Genomic DNA, 19,926 nt, shown 5'->3' with positions numbered 1-19,926 from the left:
TCCCTCAGCTCTTCAGCTCAAGGCTAGCGCTCTACCACTTGAGCCACAGCGCCACTTCTGGCTTTTTTCTTTTTTCTTATGTGGTGCTAAGGAATCGAACCCAGAGCCTCAGGCATGCAAAGCAAGCGCTCTACCACTGAGCTACCTTCCCAGCCCTCCCTGAGCTTTTTCATTCAAGGCTAGTACTCTACTACTTTGAGCCACAGTGCTACTTCTGGTTTTCTGGTGGTAAATTGAAGATAAGAATCCCATGGACTTCACTGCTCAGCCTGTCTTTGAACCACGATCCTCAAATCTCAGCCTCCTAAGTAGCTAGGATTATAGGCATGAGCCACCAACACCTGTCTTACAGTTTTTATTATAATTTTTTTGGTACCAGGTTTGAATTTAAGGCTTTACACTTGCTCTTTTCAATATAATTTCTCTTTCTTTATATCTAATGTCTTTATATATATCTGAAAGTGAAATTGTTGGCTTATCTTGTAGTTGTATTTTAATTTTTTTGGGGAGGGTACTAGGATTAGAACTGAGAGACTTATTCTTGCTAGGGAGTAGCCCTACCAGTTGAGCCATTCCTCCAGCCCAACTCATTCTGGTTAATTGAATATAAAATCTCACAGATTTTTCTTTCTGTTTAGGCTTTGAAGCATGAGTAGCTAGGATTATAGGTATGAGCCTATTTTGGGCTTTCTGTTGTAGCTGGGAAGACAGGCTTGTGCTACCATGCAGTTTCTTCTATTGAGATGGATCGAGTCTTGTAGATTTTTCTGTGTGAGCTAGAGTTGATGTGTGTGTGTATGTGTTTGTGTGTGTGTGTGTTCGTTCTGGGGCTTGAACTCAGGTTCTGGGCACTGTCCTTGAGCTTTTTTGCTTAAGACTGGTGCTCTGCCATTTGACCTACAGCTCCACTTCTGACCTTTTGGGGGTTAATTGGAGAAAAGAATCTCATGGACTTTCCTGATGAGCTGGCTTCAAACATGATCTTTAGATCTCAGGCTCCTGAGTAATTTGGATACAGTACAAGCCACCGGCACTGGACTTGAATCTCGATCCTCTTTTCTCAGCTTCCCAAGTAGCTGAGTCGACAGGTGTGAATCACTTGTACCTGGCCTTTAATTTGTTAGTGAATCTCCTTTCTATTTTTTCGTATTGATTCTAATTTAGATTCCTACTAAGTGGGTTCCCTTTTTTCTACATCTTTGCTATTATTATCTTTGGCCTTTCTGACAGTAGTTATTCTCATAGGTGTGAGGTAATATCTCATAATAGTTTTGACTTTTACCATGAAAAATGGATAGATTATCTTAAGTGTGTACATCTATTCAATTTAGTAATAGATTTTGGCTATTGAACTATTTAAAATGGTGGCTCATATTATTATTCTTTGCTACTGTTGAACCAGTCTGAGATTCAGATAGTGATTTGCAATTTTTTTTCTCCCATTCTCTAGGTTGCCTTTTTTTCCATTTATTACTTGTCTTTTGCTGTACACAAACTTTTCTTTTTTAATTTTAGAAGTACTATTTGTGAGGTCATATCCAAAAAAGCATTGCCCAAATGTCATGAAGTTTATCTCTTGTATTTTCTTTTAGGAATTTTAAAGTTTTATTTATGTTTTTGTATGTAGTTTAAGATGAGGGTTCCGTTCTTTCTCTTCTCTCCTTCCCTTTTTCCCTCCCTCCCCTCCCCTTCCCTTCCCTCTCCCTCATTTCCTTCCCTCCCTTCCTTCCCATCCCTCCCTTCCCTCTCTTCTTCCCTTCCTTGCTTCCTTCGTCGATATATAATTTTCCAGTACCATTTTTTTTGAAGGCTGTCCCTTTTCCCATTGTGTGGTTTGTTACTCTTGTCTAAGATCAGTTGACTGTATGTTTGTATGTATATGTATCTTTTTCATTGGTCTGTATGTTGGTCTTTATGCCAATACTATACTATTTTGATTACTGCAGGTTTGTAATATGTTTTGAAATCAGAGGATATGATACTTCTTTGTTCTTAAGATTATTTGATTATTTAGGGTAGTATGTGGTTCCATATGGATTTTATAATTAGTTTTTTCTATTGCTATAAAAATGCCATTGAAATTTTGATAGGGATTATGTTGGAACTGCAAATCATTTTGAATAGTATGGGCATTTAAATTAAGTTTTAAATCTTCTAATATATGAACTTTGATTCTCTATCAACAACTTCTGTCTCCAGTTTCCTTTATCAGTGTTTGTAGTTTTCAGTGATTACTCTTTGCCTAAATTTATTCATTTATGTATTTTTTTTGTTGCTATCGATAGTGGCATTTTTTTCGTATTTTCCTTTTTAAATTTCCTTCACATCTACTACCCTTCTCTTCCCTACCTTCCCTATCTCTTTCCTCCCTTCTCTTTGACACAGAGTATCACAGTGTGATGATACTCAACTTTGCCTTGAACTTGTTATATAGCCTAGTCTGTCTCAATCCCCCTGCCGCTGCCTTCATAGTACTGAGATTACAGGTGTACATTACTATGCCTGCTTCTGTTGGTTCTGGTTTGTATTTATTTATTTTTTTCTGAGGTTTTTTTTTTTGGTCCATTGAGCTCTTCAGCTCAAAGCTAGAGCTCTACCACTTTAGCCACAGCACCACTTCTGGTTTTCTAGGGGTTTATTGGAGATAAGAATCTCACAGACTTTCCTGCCCGGGCTGGTTTTGAACCATGATTCTCAGATCTCAGCTTCCTGAGCAGGCATGAGCTACTGGCGCCTGGCTCTGAAGGATTTTTTTTTAAAAAGGGGATTTCTTTATTGAATTAAAAAATATTATAATAAAAGTGTACCTTATATTTTTATTATTACCTCTGTACCTTCCATTTCTATTGTTTTAATGGTTGCCTTCACTTTTCAGCTTGCATATCCACATTAGTAGGATCTAAAGTTAAATGTTGACTCTGCCCTCTTTTTGAGTTGGCTATATCTAACTCTAGTTACTGCCTTTTACAAGTTAAAAGTATTTTTGTTGCCATTTTAACCTTCATGATACTTTTTGTTCCTGTCCTATAGAGTTAATTCTTTTTAGATTTATCTACACTTTTTTGTTGTTTTAGAGGTGACATACAGCAGGGTTACCTTTACATAGTCAGGTAATAAGTACATGTCTTTCCTTTTGCTTAGTATCATCTGTTCCCTCATTCTCTCCATTCCCTCCCTCCCATCTCGGCCCACGAGTTACCTGGTTCACTTTCATCAATGTCCAGTGCAGCTGGTGGGCTCTGCTACTGCACATTTTTATCTGTTTTCCACTGATTCTGTGCCCTCCCCCTACCTTCCCTCAGATGTGCACATGATATACTATAATACACTGTGTAAAGAATACAGAATCATGAGAAAATGAAAAGACAAATTAAGAAAAGGTCCTTTGTTTCCTTTTCTTTGGAGTTTCAGTATGTATATTATTTGTATACATAGGAAGAGGTGCTTGGGTATTACAACTTGGTGGACTTTTTTAGCTTTCTGCATTGTGTTTTTCAGTTACCACCCTTCCTTGCATGTTCACTTTTGCTTCTTGAAGAACATCCTAGCTGTCTTCCCTTCTTTAATTGAAATTTCTGTTTTAAATGTCCAAAAATAGCTTTGCTTTTACTTACTGTTATGCTGTGCTTTTTCTTTCTTTCTTTGTTTTTTTTTTTTTGTCAGTCGTGGGGCTTGAACTCTGGTCCTGGGAGCTGTCCCTCAGCTCTTCAGCTCAAGGCGAGCGCTCTATCATTTGAGCCACAGCACCACTTCCAGTTTTCTAGTGGCTTATTAGAGATAAGAGTCTCACGAACTTTCCTGCCCAGGCTGGCTTTGAACTGTGGTCCTCAGATCTTAGCCTCCTGAGTAGCTAGGATTACAAGCGTGAGCTACAGGCACCCGGCACTTTTTCTTTTCATTGTATATTGTTCAATGAATTATGCTTAAACTTCCCCTCTCACACATTCTTTTCACCTTTGGATTAGTAATTATTTTATTTATCTTTAGCTTGCTTTTTTTTTTTTTTAGTTGTGAAAATACCATACAGAAGGGTTACAATTACATGGGCAAGATAATGAGTACATTTCTTATCAAGTATTGTTGCCTCCTCCTTTGTTTACCCTTCCCATCCCTTCCCATCTCCCTAGCTTGCTTTGTGTGTGTATGTGTGTGTGTGTGTGTGTGTAGGCACTATGTTTTGAACTCTCATGCTCTCACTTGGCTTCTTTTTTTTTTTTTTTTGGGTACAGTCGTGGGGCCTGAACTCTGGGCCTGGGTGCTGTCCCTCAGCTCTTCAGCTCAAGGCTAGCACTCTACCACTTGAGCCACAGTGCCACTTCTGGCTTTTTTTTTTCTGCTTATGTAGTGCTGAGGAATCGAACCAGGGCCTCAAGCATGCAAGGCAAGCGCTCTACCACTGAGCCACCTTCCCAGCCCTCACTTGGCTTTTTTGTTTAAAGCTGTTGCTCTACCATTTTAGCCACACCTTCAGTCTGTATTTTTTTTTTTCCTGGTTAATTGGAGATTGATTCTCCTGGACTTTTCTGCTCATGCTGGCTTTGAACTGCATCTTCTAGGTCTCAGACTTCTGGGTATCTGGGATTACAGGCATGAGCCGTTAGTACCTGGATCAGTATTATTTTTTGAGAGGTCATTCTGCTTCTTGATTCTGACCTGTTTTCTTAACAATTTTCTCTTTGTCCTTGATGCTGTGGAAGAATAAGTTCTGTGAATGCTTTTTTATATTGTTACTTTAATATTTTCTTTTAGATTTTATTTTATTAGTTTAACTTTTTAGTCCAGGGTGGTGGTAGAAGGGATTAAACCCAGGGCCTCATACATTATAGACACATGCACTACCATTGAACCATACTTCTAGCCTCCAGGATACAGTTAAATTCATTTTCCTAACATTATTAGATTTCCAGTTGATCACTCCGTCATAACCAGGTTGTTTCTGTTTTTGAATTCTATCCTATATACTTCTTATTTCAGTACAATACAGTTGGGGGGGGGAAACTATTAAAGCTTTCTTTGGTAGTATTGAGGTTTTGAACTCTGGACCTCACATTTGCTAGGCAGGTGCTTTACCACTTGAACCATATTTCCAGCCCTTTTTATTCTTATTTTTAAATAGAGTTTCGAACTGTTTGACTAGGCCATCCTTGATTGCAATTCTCATACATACACCTCTAAGCATATCTGGAATTACAGAAATGTAATTGGCTTGTTCTTTAAGACAGGATCCTTTTAAGACAGCAATCTTCCTATCTCTACTTCCCAAGTAAGATAGAATTACAGGTATGAGCCACCATGCCCAGTTATTGTAGCTTTTTAAATTTTATCCATCACTTTCTGGTAATGTCAAAAATGTCCCAGGGCTTTAGTCCTGAAGGAAGTTGAGAACTGTGAGGTATTTAAGTAAGGAAACTACCAAAGAGGATCTCATTCTGAACATAGGTCAGTGTGAGAAAGTACCAAAATGGAACCTTGGGAGTACTCACTTGGGGTTTCTTAAGACTGTCCTGATGAGAAAAGCATAGGTGTCAGCCTGAAATGGGCTAGTGAGCAGGTTCAGTAAGTGCAGGTGTGGAGAATGGAAGTATACCAAGTGTATATTTGTGTACTATTAAATAATTTTTGGAAGCACTGGGGATTCAACTCAGGGCCTCCCACTTGCTAGGCTAGTGTGCTACCACTTGAGCCATGGTCCCAAACCCATTTTTGTTTGTAGTTGTTTGTCATATAGGGTCTCAGGGCTTTGACCAGGACTGAAGTAAATGAGATAGATTACAGTCATGTGTCACTATGCCTCACAATAAGTATTACTATTATTATTTTTGATGTTACTGGGGTTTGAACCCATAGCCTCACACTTGCTCAGCTGGTGCTCTACTACTTGAACCTTGCTTCTAGTTTGACATTTTGCTGGTTCCTTGGATATGGAGTCTTGTGTATTTTTCTGCCTAGACTGTTTTTGAATTTCTATCCTACAGATCTGAGTCATCTAAGTAACTAGGACTATAGGTATGAACCTCTGGAACCCAACAAGAAAAGTAATATATATATATATATTTGTGTCTGTGTGTATGTGGTCCTAAGGCTTGACTCAGGGCCTGGGAGCTGACCCTGCGCTTTTTTGCTCAAGGCTTTTGCCCTACTAATGAAGACAAGAGTCTCTTGGGTTTGCCAGCCCAAAGCTGGCTTTGGACTAGGAGCCTCAGATCTCAGCCTCCTGAGTAGCTAGGATTATAGAAGACCTGATCCACTTATTTCTGGCTCATTCTGGCTTTACCTAAATTGAAAAGAAGGATTAGTGGTAGGGTGCCAATGGCTATCCCCTTCAATCCTAGCTATTGAGAAGGTTGAGATCTGAGGATCATGGCTCAAAGACAACTTGGGAAGAAATGTCTATGAGACTCTGATTTCCAATTAATTAACTACCAAAAAGCCAGAAGTGGAGCTATGGCTCAAATTATAGAGTGCTACCCTTGAACAAAAAACTCAGGGATAGCTCCTGACTTCAAGCCTCATGACTGGCGCACACACAAAAGATTAGTGGACTTACGATAGAATTTCTGCTTGATATAGGGCAAATTTATCAACAGAAAGGAAAGAGAATACTCTTGTTAAACTTCTCTGTTCTTCAAAGGTCTTCATTTAACCATCTTTTCTTGGGGAACTGAGTGTACTTCAAAGGTGTGAGTCTGGAGGGCATCTGCTTCTTTTTCCTTTGATAGAGAACACTTCCCAATTCCTGTAGCACAATGTGGATGAACTGGAACATTTCCTAAGACAGGAGAAAGCATAAAAATGTACAGAGAGTTGGGTACTGATGGCTCATGCCTGTAATCCTAGCTACTCAGGAGGCTTAGATCTGAGGATCATGGTTCAAAGCCAGCCCAGGCAAGAAAGTCCATGAGACTTTATCTCCAATAAAGACCACTAGAAACCGGAAGTGGCACTGTGGCTCAAGTGGCAAGTGCTAGCCTTGAGCTGAACAGCTGAGGGACAGTACCCAGGCCCAGAGTTCAAGGCCCATGACCGACCAAAAAAACAAAAACGTACAGAGAGCAGCATGCAAGGAGATCATTTTCACCTGACATTGAGTTAGGATTTTCTTCAGCTTGGCTGTCTTTTAAACTACTTACTGGCTTAGAGTGAACAAAAGCCATCCTTTTCCTACCTTACATAAAACCATCAAGCACATGTAGAGTCTATATTTCAAACCCCAAATGGGAGTTCATGATTGATGCCTGGCACCATTCTCTGACAAAGTGCAACCTATATCCTAACTGATGACCCCACAGTATCTTACACAAGACTCATTTCTAATCTTCCCACTGACCAAGTATTTCCACTTGACATGAGTGTGTGGGGCAGGGGTTAAGGATGGGTCTGTCCTAGGCTGTTGGTGTAATAACTCTTGAGTATTTATGTAAAACATGTGGCTTTTCTAAGAAGGGCTGCAGTGTTATATAACCTCAAATAATATAGACCTTGTAGACCTTGCTTCTAGTCTGTTTCTTCTCTTCTTCTTTCTGTTCCTCCTCCTTTTCCTTTTTCCCACTTCCTTTTTTAAAAATAATTTAATTTATTTTATTGTAAAGGTGATTATAGGTTCTTTCTTCTTTTTTCATAGTTGTGGGGATCAAAGTCAGGGCTTGTGTATGCTAGTCAAGTATTCTGTCACCAAGTTATATCCCTAAGATCCAAGTGTCTTTCTACAGTTTTGGAGCTGTTTGGAAGTAATTAATACCTTTATAATTTTGTCAATAATTATCTTAAATGGCTATAAAATTTATGTTCGATACTTTTTGTGATATTGGCCCACAGAATATGATGTGAAGACAATTCACATTAACAATTACCATTCCTATGAGAAAATATGCTCAATTTTCTGAGGATACAGTTCATATTGCTTTCCATTATGGTGACAGGCAGGCCAGTGATATTTCAAAAAGGCCAGAATTTTATAAAGTAAATATTTACTTTCTTAACACATGTAAATTTAGATATTCTTTTTTTTTAAATTTTATTTGTGAACATACTGTACGGAGGGGTTACAATTACATGGGCGGGATAATGCGTACATTTCTTACCAAGAATTGCAGCCTCCTCCTTTGTTTACCCTTCACATCCCTTCCCAGCCTCCCCCCTCCCCCCCAATCCCAATCCTTCTCCCCCCTCCTCCACTGACATTGTAAAGCTCGTTTTGGGCATGACAACTTGTACTTCTCATTGTTGCAACAGGTCCCCTGTATCCTTAAACGACTTGTTTTTCCCTATCTCCTCCACAAGTTATACTGACATCAAATATAGTGAAAGCAGGGGTTATACTGTGGGGGAGGGACATACAAAGCAACAAAGAGATAATCTTATAAATGCATTAGAAACACATGCATGAAAGAAAAATCATTAAAATACATATCTAAGGGTTCATTTTCCTGACATCACATTATCTGACCTTTTCCGCTTGACTCTATTATACATATACTAGATATTGCAAATAAGGGAAACCATGGGACCTATGTTTCTTTGGGCCTGGCTTACTTCACTTAATATAATTTTTTTCCAAGTTTTTCCATTAATTTAGATATTCTTATTCATGTATTTTGGTGGGATAGGGAAGACTAGAATTAGGCTTTGTGCTTGCTAGGCAAAGTACTCTCTACCAGCTGCTCTCTGCCTCCAGCCTCCCTCCTCTCCTCATTTTTTTTTTTAAAGTAATTTTTCAGATAGAGTCTTGAGCTTTTTGCCCAGGCTGGCTTTGGACTCTGATACTCCCTACTTATATCTCCTGTTTTGTTTTGTTTTTGTTTTTGTGTTTTTTTGTATTACAGGCATGAACCACCATACCCAGCTTATTTATTGAGAAGAGGTCTTGCTAACTTTTTAGCACAGGCTGGCCTTGAACAAAAGTTCTTCTATCTCCACCTTCTAATTAGCTGTGATTACAGATGTGAGCTACTATATCTGGCCAGTTTACATTTTTTTTATTACTATCTTTAAGTAGTTGTACAAAGAAATTGTCATTTAACACAGAAGTTTATGAATATAACTTGTCTTGATCAGTGCCACCCGTTTCAACATTCTCACCCATACCCCCAACCCACCTCTTCTCCCTTCCTTTTCTTAATTTTGTAGGATATACTTGACTGCATTCTCCAATTTACATCTTAAACAGTATATAATTTTATGTAGTTTAAATTAATATTTAGCTAGTGTAATTTCTAGTTTTATATATTTCTTTCATACATTGACATTTCTTTAAAACATTTTATTTTCATTGTAAATGTAAAAGCAATCAAAACTTACCATGTATTAAAGTACTTTCAGAAACTTGGCCCTTAGTTAGGATGGATGGATATTTTCTTTCTGTAATCTATAGTTTTGTTTACCTCCCAGAGTGAAAAGCTTTTGTTGTATGATACAGTCCAGAGTGAGCTGGAGGAGAAAATCAGAAGACTTGAGGAGGACAGGCACAGCATTGACATCACCTCAGGTGAGGGCGCACTGCGACGCCGAACCTTTGTTTCTTCTAGTATTAGTGTATGCAGATGAAATGTCCAATAGGAGGGAAAAGGAGCCAATTTGGAAAGAATTGGGTTGGATTACAATTGTTCCTTTGATTTGAACTCATACTGTAGAAAGATATAAACTGAGGACAGCCAAAGGGACAAAATAGAAGGGACATACATAAGAAGCAGTGAGAGTCAGCTGCAGTGTTAGGAACCTTTCCGCTCTGGCATCAAGCTATAACTAATGGATGGAGCGAGGGGAGGTAGATTTTTGTCTCAGAAAAAGGACACTTGTTGGAAGTTAGATGAGTCCAGAGTGAAATGAATTGTTTCAGGGTAGCAGGTTTCCTAGTCTGTTTCAGGGCTCTTGAACATGTCTTATTTTGTCTGTTAGAAACTTCATTTCTCTGGTACAGAGCAGGCATAATAGAGTCATGGTATCTTATACAGTCTTAATATATATGCATCATTTTTATGGAAGCTTTGTATAGTTTACATGTAAATGAGAAAAATATGTAGACCCTCATGTGGTTGGAGATCAAATAATCCTTCCTTTTTTATTTTTTATTTTTATTTTTTGCCAGTTCTGGGGCTTGAACTCAGGGGCTGGGCACTGTTCTTGAGCTGCTATGCTCAAGGCTAGCATTCTACCACTTGAGCCACAGCTCCACTTGCGGCTTTTTCTGTTTATGTGGAACTGAGGAATCAAACCTAGGACTTCATGCATATTAGGCAAGCACTCTACCACTGAGCTACATTCCCAGCCCTAATCTTTCCTTTTATTTGCTTTCAGAGCTGTGGAATGATGAACTTCAATCAAGAAAAAAGAGGAAGGACCCCTTCAGTCCTGACAAGAAGAAGCCAGTTGTTGTTTCAGATATCCTTTTCTAAACTGTAGGGTTTTTTTTCCCTCCTTGCTGGAAATTTTTTTTTTTTTTTTGCTGCTCCTAGAGCTTGAACTCAGGGCCAGCACTGACCCTGAGCTTCTTTGCTTAAGGCTAGCACTTTACCACTTGAACCATAGTGCTACTTCCGCTTTTTTCTGTTTATGTGATACCAAGGAATGGAACCCAGGCTTCATGCATGCTAGACAAGCACTTTACCACTAAGCCACGTTCCCAGCCCCACTTGATGTATATTTTACATCATATATACTTTTATAAATTTTACCAGCACAGATTGACTTTAATTAGATGGTCCTGTTGTAGTAAGTAGATTGAAGACAGAACATATTATTTAGATGAAGAGGTAGAAGAAGAAATCATGTCAACTTCGAAAATTAGTATGGTTTTGTGGCTTATGATGACATTGTGAAAGAGCTGTTTCTTATATAGCAAGAACAATTCTCATGTGTACATTTTTTAGACAATTTTGCTATGTAGTCCAGGCTTTTAACTCTTGATCCTTTTGCTTCAGCTTTCAAATACTGGGATTACTGGTGTATGACACACCTGACCTCCTATGTACTTTTTTTGTAGCACTGGGGTTTGAAGTTGGGACCTTGCACTTGCTAGGTAGGTGCTTTGCTGTTGAGCCATGCTTCCAGTGCTTTTTTCTGGGTTGTGGGGCTTAAACTCAGGGCCTGGGCACTGACCCTGAGTTTCCCTATGCTCAAGGTTAGCATTCTACCACTTGAGCCACAGCGCCACTTCCGGCTTTTTTCTTTTTGCTTATGTGGTGCTGAGGAATCAAACCCAGGGCCTCATGCATGCAAGGCAAGCGCTCTACCACTGAGCCACCTTCCCAGCCCCGTTAGTGTATACCTTTAAAGAACACCTTTATGTTCCTGACATTGGAATATCTAAATAATAATGATGTATACATTGAGTCTTCACATTTCCTAGTCTTCTAAATCTTCACCTTGCCCCTAGCTGGCTTTCTCAGCTTCACTTTAACATTAGTGATTAGGTTGGTGATGTATTTTGCGATCAGTGATACAGGATTAAGGGAACTGTTTATGGCATCAGAAGTACTAGAATATATTTGTCCTAAATTTCTTAAAGAATAGTTTGAAGTCAATTCAGGATGCCAAAGGATTATGTCTATACTTCATTGTTTCAGTCTCTGAAAACTACAACTTTAGAAATAGAAATGAAAATGTGATGTTCTTACAATCGAATTGACCTTGACTTGTCAACGTCCATATATAGTTTATATGCTACAAGATCTTGATATTCTTGAAGACTGGACAACAATTAGAAAGGTAAGATTAAAGACCCTTAGCCATTTGTTAATTGGATGAGGGTTTAGTTTTTTAAGCTCTTTGTATATTCTGGATATTAGCCATTGCCTGATTTACAGATGGTAAAAATCTCCCATTGTGTAAGCGATCTTTAGCTTGTCAGGTATGTTCTTTGCTATCAGAAATCTTTTAGTTTGATACAGTCTCATTGATCAAGTCTTTCTTTGACTTGCTGTGCTTCTGGATCTTTACTCAGAAAGTTGTCCCAAAGAGTCTTAATGTTTCTTATACTCCTTCCTGTAATAGTTTCATACCTTGTGTGGTACACAATTGTACATAAATGTATTAATTGAAATACAGAAGATTTAGAGGAGAACTCAAACAGTGTAATTCCTTAGAAAGGCAAAATCATAGTTCAACAAAATAAACACCAGGGTTGGGGTGGGGTCAAGGAGAGTGAGAGGAAAAAAGAGAAGGGAGGGAGAGACTGTAGTAACAAGTTCAATATATATTTTCAAAAATTAAGAAAAGTGAGAGGAGGCGTAGGTTGGGAGAGAGAAGTGAGAATGTTGAAACGTATGACATTGGTCTGGATGCATTGTATTCAGAAGCTGCTTTGTTAAGTGGCAACTCTTTTGTATAACTACTTAAAGATAAAATATTAAAAATAAAAAATTAAAGAATAATGGAAGAGAATATTTTTATAGTCATATTTGTTAGATTTTTTTCTGTTTTCTTCACTAGTATATCAAAATATAGTTGTTATATCTTATTTTGGTAACATTTTGGCAGTCTTTTACAAACAGTAATATAATCTGTTAAGACCATAATCTGTTAAGAACTAGGAAATGTGTCAGCAGAATATTTCAAGAACTAGGGATGTTAATTGTTTAATAACATGTAGAAGTGCGCCCAAATAACAATATCATTATTGTGTGCTTGGTTATGGCTCATGGAAGGCACTCATCCTATCTGTTGAAGGAACAAAAGTGAACATTTGAGCCCTAAATTGTGTCTTGTGTTTTGTCATTAGCCAAGAATTAGAAGCATTTTCTCTGCTTCTTTAGAAGTAGAGATTTAATTTCCATATTAAACTTTTCCATTTCTTATCAACTTAGTTGACATCAAAGGATTATTTCAGATACTGATAACAGGAGGAGGGATTATTATCTTTATATATATATTCTTTTTTTTGTTTGTTTTTGGTACTAAACTCAGGTATTCATATCTGCTAGGTAAGTGTGTTAGCACTACCAGCCTCTTCGTTTTTGTTATTTTTCAGATAGGATCACACTGTTTTGCCCAGACTAGTCTCAGACCACAGTTTGTTTTTTAACTTTTTTGCCCAGGCTAGCTTTGAACTGTGGTCCTCTCAGTGTTTCCCTTCTAAACAGCTGAGATTGCAGATATGAACCATTGCACCTGGCCTTTCTTTTTAGCCTTAGACATAAAAAACTTATTAGAAGGCTTGGAGTATGACTCATTGGTAGAGTGCTTGCTTAGCATGAACAAAACCCTGGTTTTATTACCAGCACTGAAAAATTAGAGCAGCTAATAATTATAGATTATTAAAGATTCCGTTAAGTACAGCTATTGGTTATATTTTACTGTATTTGTTATTGAACCAATTGGGAGCATTGTATATGAGATATCAAAATACGTTTCAGTCTGAAGTAAGACAATTCTTTTTTTTTTTTTTTGAATTAAGGCAATGGCTACACTGGGTCCACACAGAGTGAAAACAGAATGTAAGTATTGAGTGGAGAAATGTTCTATATGAAGATTTGTTGAATATAGATTATTAAAAAATCTGCATGTTAATGAATTATGCTCTCAATATAATTTTACCAGTAAGCACTAAAACAGAAATTGTGAATCTCTTGCTTCCTGTGAAAGATTCAAAATTTCTAAGTGCAGTATATTTCTTTTATTGATATTGTTCAGCTTCATTGCTCTAGCTAATATTGAGTCTGTAATTCAGAGAGTACTCAGTCGTTTTTAATGACCCAGTCATTGGACATTCTGGAATCTGTAAAGTTGTATGTGAAATTTCTATGTGTGTGCATTTTCTAAGCAGCTAAAGATTAGAATGCTGACAGTGGAGTTCATCTATCCTATGATTTATACATCTTTATATACTCTATAAAATTCATACCAAATAATGTTTTCCTGAAGTTTTTTAAAAATCTGAGATGATTACCAAATTCATGATAGAAATTAGTACTCAGAATAACTTGTTCAAAATAGGAAAAGGAATTTCTTCTAGCTACATTCCAACAGATAATCTGTAAGAGATTAGTTTCCATATTATCTTTAACCAAAGATTCCTTCAAACTTTATATTGTGTCAGGAAGTTACAGCAGTGTGGTATAAAGTACTGACTTTGGGAACCATCTACAAGGGCAAATGCCTAATGTCTCTAGTGGAGTGATGGAGTGATTCTTTCTGTTTGGGACCATGGGTTCCTTTGAGAGTTTCACCACAGATTTGATCAGATCTCCTTCCAACTCCTTTAGCATTGTGTCTGTTACTTCTCCTGTCTTACCTCCCTTTTGTGCCAGTCCTGGGGCTTGGACTCAGGGTTTGGGTTCTGTCTCTGGGTTCTGCTCAAGGCTAACACTCTACCACTGAGCCACAGCTCTACTTTCAACTTTTTGCTGATTAATTGGAGATTAGAGTCTCACAGACTTTTCTGCCTATGCTGGCTTTGAACTGTGATCCTTAGATCTTAGCCTCCTGAATAGCTAGGATTACAGGTATGAGCCACCAGCGCCAGGCTTCTGTGCTCTGTTTCTGAGCATTTTGTGCTCAAGGCTAGTGCTCTGCCACCTGAGCCACAGTGCCACTTCCAGCTTTTTTGATTAGTTTATTGGAGATGAAGCCAGCCTAGGCTGGTTTGAACCACAATCCTCAGATCTCAGCCTCCTGAATAGCAGGAGTGAGCCACTGGTGTCTGGCTTGTGCTATTATTTTTATCCATAATGCTTACCTAAATTTGTACTTTGTAATTCCTTGTTTACTTGTTTGTCTATTTCTTTTTGGTCATGGGGCTTGAACTCTGGGCTTGGGCGCTGTCCCTACGCTCTTCAGCTCAAGGCGAGTGCTCTACCCTTGAGCCACAGCACCACTTCTAGTGGGCTAGCTTTGAACCGCAATCCTCAGATCTCAGCCTCCTGAGTAGCTAGGAATACAGGTGTGAGCCACCGGCGCCCAGCTTGTTCGTCTATTTCTTGATTGGACTAAACTCTAGAAAAATGAGCCTTGAACCTTTTAGTCAGGCCTCCCACCTCAACACTGAGCAGTTTTTTTTGTGTGTGTAGGAAATGCTAAGTAGCTTAATGAATGGGTAACTGAATGAGCAAATGCACACTTATACTAGGCATTCTTTAAGTTCTTGGGATACAATGGGGAAAGAGACAGGCCTCCTTGGGGCTGTGTGGAAGTGTGTGTGTGTGTGTGTGTGTGTGTGTGTGTGTGTGTATGTTTAAGATAGTATCCAGGATGATAATTGTTCCAGTGTTAAGACGTGTAGAGTCCCTGAGGAGTGGGTTGAGGAGCTAGGGAAGATCTCTCTGAAGATCTTCTAAAGAATTCCCTACTTCATGGACTGCTTCTGAGAGCAATATTTTTTTTTCCTGCATGCCAATCCATTTCCAGGTTTGAAAAGTGGAAGTTCCACTTAGGGTGTTCCTTTTAAAGAATGCAAAGCTTGGGGACTTCTTGGAATTCACTGAAGTCTGCTGCTTTGCAAGGGCAGATGCTTTGCTGGAGGGAAAATATGAGAAGTATATTCAGAGGAAATATGGCAGTTGATATTTTCAGCACTACTTAAAACTAGCACTAGTAACTGACAAGTGCCTGCTTCCCCTTCTGGCACTTGTCTCACTAGCTGGCAATTTATTGTTCATTGTTTAGCTTTGTTTAGACTAATGCATAGTGAATTATATAAAAGAATATAAGAAATAAACTTCTCATCTTTGGGTTTTTTATTTAAGAGATAGTTTTAATGCTTTTGCACATAGATGCATATATTGGTGTCGCCTTTTAATGTATCCTCTTGTTCTTCTGACGATGTCTTATTAATATAACAGTTTTTGAACTGACCCCTTTAGTGCCTGTGAAACTAGAAAAGCATCTGCACAGTGCCAGGTCTGAAGAGGGGAGACTATATTATGATGGCGAGTGGTATATACGTGGACAAACAATATGCATTGATAAGAAAGACGAATGTCCCACAAGGTAAGCAAGTTTTTGGTCATTGAAGTGTGGCTTGTGATTATTGGTGTCAGGAAGTACTGTCCACGAGAGTGCACCCTCCTCTGTTGGCCAGCCACAGGACATTGCCAGTATTCTGTGCCACCCGTCTTCATGTGACCTGATCTGATTATAATTGTGCACCAATATTAATGTTTATATCTAGCAGACTACACATTAAGTCTTGAACACAAGTGAAATGTTTGGAATTATTTACCCATATGAGTAAGTGTTCTTGTTTGTTAGTTCTTACAGTAGATTTATTATTGTGTTCCTAACACCTTTAATCCAGATCACTAATAATTTCTGGCCAGCCTATTAGTCCTTAACTTTTTGGGTCTTGTTACAGTATTTTGAATCAAAAACGAATTGTATCAATTAAGGTGAGAAAGGAATGAGAAATTAGCCTAGCAAACATAAGGCTAAATTCAATCCCTAGTACTGCCCCACCCCCCAAAAAAAAGACTGATTATATTTATATTTCTATTTAACTTGAAAATTAGAAAGTGCCTTTAAAAGTCTTAATTATTTAGACTGAACTAAAGTTTCTGAAGTTATTTATTTATTTATTTGTTTGTTTGTTGGTCGTGGGGCTTGAACTCTGAGCCTGGGCGCTGTCCCTCAGCTCTTCATCTTAAGGTTAGTGCTCTACCACTTGAGCCATAGCGCCTACTTCCGGCTTTTTTTGTTTATGTGGTGCTGAGGAATTGAACCCAGGGCCTCATGCATGCGAGACAAGCACTCTACCACTGAGCCACCTTTCCAGCCCCTATGAAGCTATTTTTATAGCCTTTTTTTTTTCTTTGGGTCGGTCGTGAGGCTTGAACTCTGGGCTTGAGTGCTGTCCCTGTGCTCTTCAGCTCAAGGTGAGCACTCTACTACTTGAGCCACAGCACCACTTCCAGTGTTCTATTGGAGATAATTGTCTTATGAACTTTCCTGCCTGGACTGGCTTTGAACTGTGATCCTCAGATCTCAGCCTCCTGAGTAGCTAGGATGACAGGCGTGAGCCACCTGTGCCCAGCTTTTATAGCCTCTTTAAGTTGTACCTGGATGCAGTCTCTCTTCACCCCCCTCCTTACCCCTCATGGGTCCTGGGGCTTGAACTCAGGGCTTGGGTGCTGTCTCTAAGCATAGGAACACCACCACTTGAGCCATAGCTCCACTTTCAGCTTTTTTGATGGTTAACTGGAGATAGTCTCATGAACTTTCCTGATGGGCTGGCTTTGAACTGCGAAACTCATATCTTAGCCTTCTAAAGTAGTTAGGATTACAGGTATGAGCCACCCACACCTGGTTGTGATTTCATTTCTTGATGCAGTCAAGAGGTGAAGGATGAGACTGCTGCTGTAACATAGTGATCTGTCTTATAGTAAACCTTTTTCAGAAGTAAAATTACAACAAGTTGTAAAGCTGTAGAAACCAGCAACAAAATTGTTGATCATTGCTATCAAGTGTCCATTTCTGTTTGTAATTACATGTGCTGTTCTTCCTTATGCCTAGGAATGTGGCTTAGTGGTAGAGTTCTTGTCTCGCATGCATGAGGCCCTGGGTTCGATTCCTCAGCACCACATACACAGAAAAAAGCCGTAAGTGGGTACTGTGGCTCAAGTGGTAGAGCACTCGCCTTGAGCTGAAGAGCTGAGGGTCAGCACCCAGACCCAGAGTTCAAGGTCCTCCACTGACAAAAAGACTAGGCACAGTAGATGTGTGTACCAGCATTTTCACAAATATGGGAATAACAAGTTTTGTGATAATGTTTTGATGGCTTCAACAGAGCTAGGAACTTTTTAGCTCTGTTCTGATCTTACGGAGCCACTGTTTATATGCAGTTCATTGCTAATCAAAATGGCTGTAAATAGAAGATAAAATTTACCAATTCCATTAAGAAAAGAAAGGATGCTGTCTATTAAAAGTTGCTGAATGTGGTAGTTTGACTACATGCCCTACTGATAATGCAGCATTTTGGTGATTGACAATTATTTACCTGAACCTACTGTCCAACCTTTTTGATTTTATATATAGTAATTTAAAATAGGATGAAGAGGCATATTGTAATTCATTCATTTTGCCTGTTTTTTTTTTCCTTTACAGTGCTGTAATTACAACAATTAACCATGATGAAGTTTGGTTTAAGAGGCCTGATGGAAGCAAATCTAAGCTTTACATTTCGCAGCTACAGAAAGGAAAATATTCAATTAAACATTCGTAATTATGATTTAAGTGTTATCTAAATCTACCTTATTAGTGTTACCAAGTGTGATGTGCCATGGGAGTTAAATAAATGTATTCAGTAACTTAATATTCTATCCAATCATGAGAGAATATGTAGTTCTAGGTAGTACTCGTAAATAGACCTCATATCTACGTTAGTAAAAGAAGCAGTGATAAAAATTTAATCATGATGGTTACATTTATTTGCTCCTTAAGCCCAATGACCAGTAGGTATGTATGGTAGGGGTTTCTTTCTGAATTTTTTTCTTTTTTTAAAAAAAATTATATGAATTGTCTTATCTATCTATATGAAACCATGGCTACGTTGATCTGCATTTTTAAAAGTATTCCATATCTTTGTAAATAAGATGGATAAAATGTTTCCTATACATGATTTGTACTAGTACATTAGTTTAAATCAGAATGAAATTTAAGCATATATATGTGAAGGTGTATATATATCATCAGTTTATTTAGAACTGATGGCCTGAACCTTACAATCTTGTTTTACCCAAAATGAAACTATTGGGTTTGAAAGGTAAAAGGAGCACTTTTGTAGACTAGCTTTCCTTCTCCTCTTCCTTGATTGTATGGTGGTGACCTGTTTTTACAAATTATGCTTAGTGTTAATTAGTAAGGTATGTGTCAAATGTTACGATGTTTCTACCTGTATTCCTGCAATCCCTTAGAGGGCAGGTGTTTGTGCCTGTATTTATGATGCACTATGTATGTGGTGAACAGTAATGGCAGTATTGTGGTCTTGCTGTACTTGTCTCAGCTTTTGGAACAGATTTTTAGTAAGTATTTTTCAGAGGCAAACTAAGTCCTTATTCTAATTTTATTCCTAGGGCAAAATAGACAGGAATGATTTCTTTGAATCTATTCCCAAATTAACACTTTTGTCTTTGGTGTTTTTTTTGTTTTTACACTTTATGGCCATGTGGTGCAATTTAGACAGTATTGGCCTCTCTCCCCTTAGCTTCATTCAAAATGAACTCCCAAAGCCTCAGGAACAGTACAAAGGATTGACGCTCTCCATATGTCAGGCTGGGGGACATATTTAGGGTACAGCCAAATCAAGAATTCCTGGTGGTCTTGTGCACTTTAATCTGTTACAGTGAGACTTAAGGGACAAGGAAGAAGTAAACTTAAAGCTGAGCACAGGCCAGCTGCATGATTCCGTTTATTTCTTACTATTTTACCTCTGCAGACCATCCTGTGCAGATTACCACTTCACAGTTGCCAAATTTTCACATGCCGACTTCTGAGATTCACTATCAGCAGTTAGGCTACTTTGTTCTGTTTCTCATTAACCTTAGCAACTGTACATAATGTCATAATCCAGTAGTATTTGACAGTCCTTATATATGCGTTTGATAAGCATTTTTAATGGGATTTGTATTTTTAAATTTAGTATGTAATAAAAAGATGTGTTTGAGTGTTATTTGAGTGTCTTGACTTACTTCTGCATGTTATGCTGTATAACCTGGCCACTTTGAAGAAGAATTTGAGATAGTTTGCATTAGGGGAGGACGTTGCACATGTTTCTGCTTCCTTCACAACTCAGCCTTTATTGGGGTCCATGTACATATTCAAGACTGCTAAGTTATACTTAACTAAAATAACTGCATGCAGCTGTACTTTAATAAAAGTCTACTTATAAGTGATAAACAGTCCTTATGTTGAAAATATTTACTTTGAAAACTTTAATGTTTTCATCATATATACCCCCCCTACTATCATATAAGATTCAGTAAGGATATGCTTGTCTCTGAC

General features: G+C 38.3%; 1 protein-coding gene across 2 annotated transcripts in view; it reads left to right on the top strand.

Moving 5' to 3' along the window:
* Positions 1-19,594, top strand: part of Brms1l (breast cancer metastasis-suppressor 1-like) — a 36,339-nt gene extending 16,745 nt beyond the window's left edge. Inside the window, exons 5-10 of one of the 2 annotated variants that reach the window (XM_013012368.1) lie at positions 9,388-9,484; positions 10,294-10,377; positions 11,639-11,703; positions 13,391-13,430; positions 15,795-15,921; positions 18,031-19,594. In XM_013012368.1, coding sequence (XP_012867822.1) covers positions 9,388-9,484; positions 10,294-10,377; positions 11,639-11,703; positions 13,391-13,430; positions 15,795-15,921; positions 18,031-18,148 — 531 coding nt within the window. In that variant the 3' untranslated portion in view covers positions 18,149-19,594. Of the gene's footprint in view, positions 1-9,387; positions 9,485-10,293; positions 10,378-11,638; positions 11,704-13,390; positions 13,431-15,773; positions 15,922-18,030 lie in introns of both variants that reach the window. The other variant, XM_013012367.1, reaches the window with a different exon arrangement.
* Positions 19,595-19,926: the final 332 nt, after the last annotated feature.

This window comes from Dipodomys ordii, unplaced genomic scaffold, assembly GCF_000151885.1.
Source record: "Dipodomys ordii isolate 6190 unplaced genomic scaffold, Dord_2.0 Scaffold16, whole genome shotgun sequence".
Classification (NCBI taxonomy): domain Eukaryota; kingdom Metazoa; phylum Chordata; class Mammalia; order Rodentia; family Heteromyidae; genus Dipodomys; species Dipodomys ordii.
Note: the sequence above shows the minus strand (reverse complement) of the source record. Positions and strands in the feature narration are given on the sequence as shown.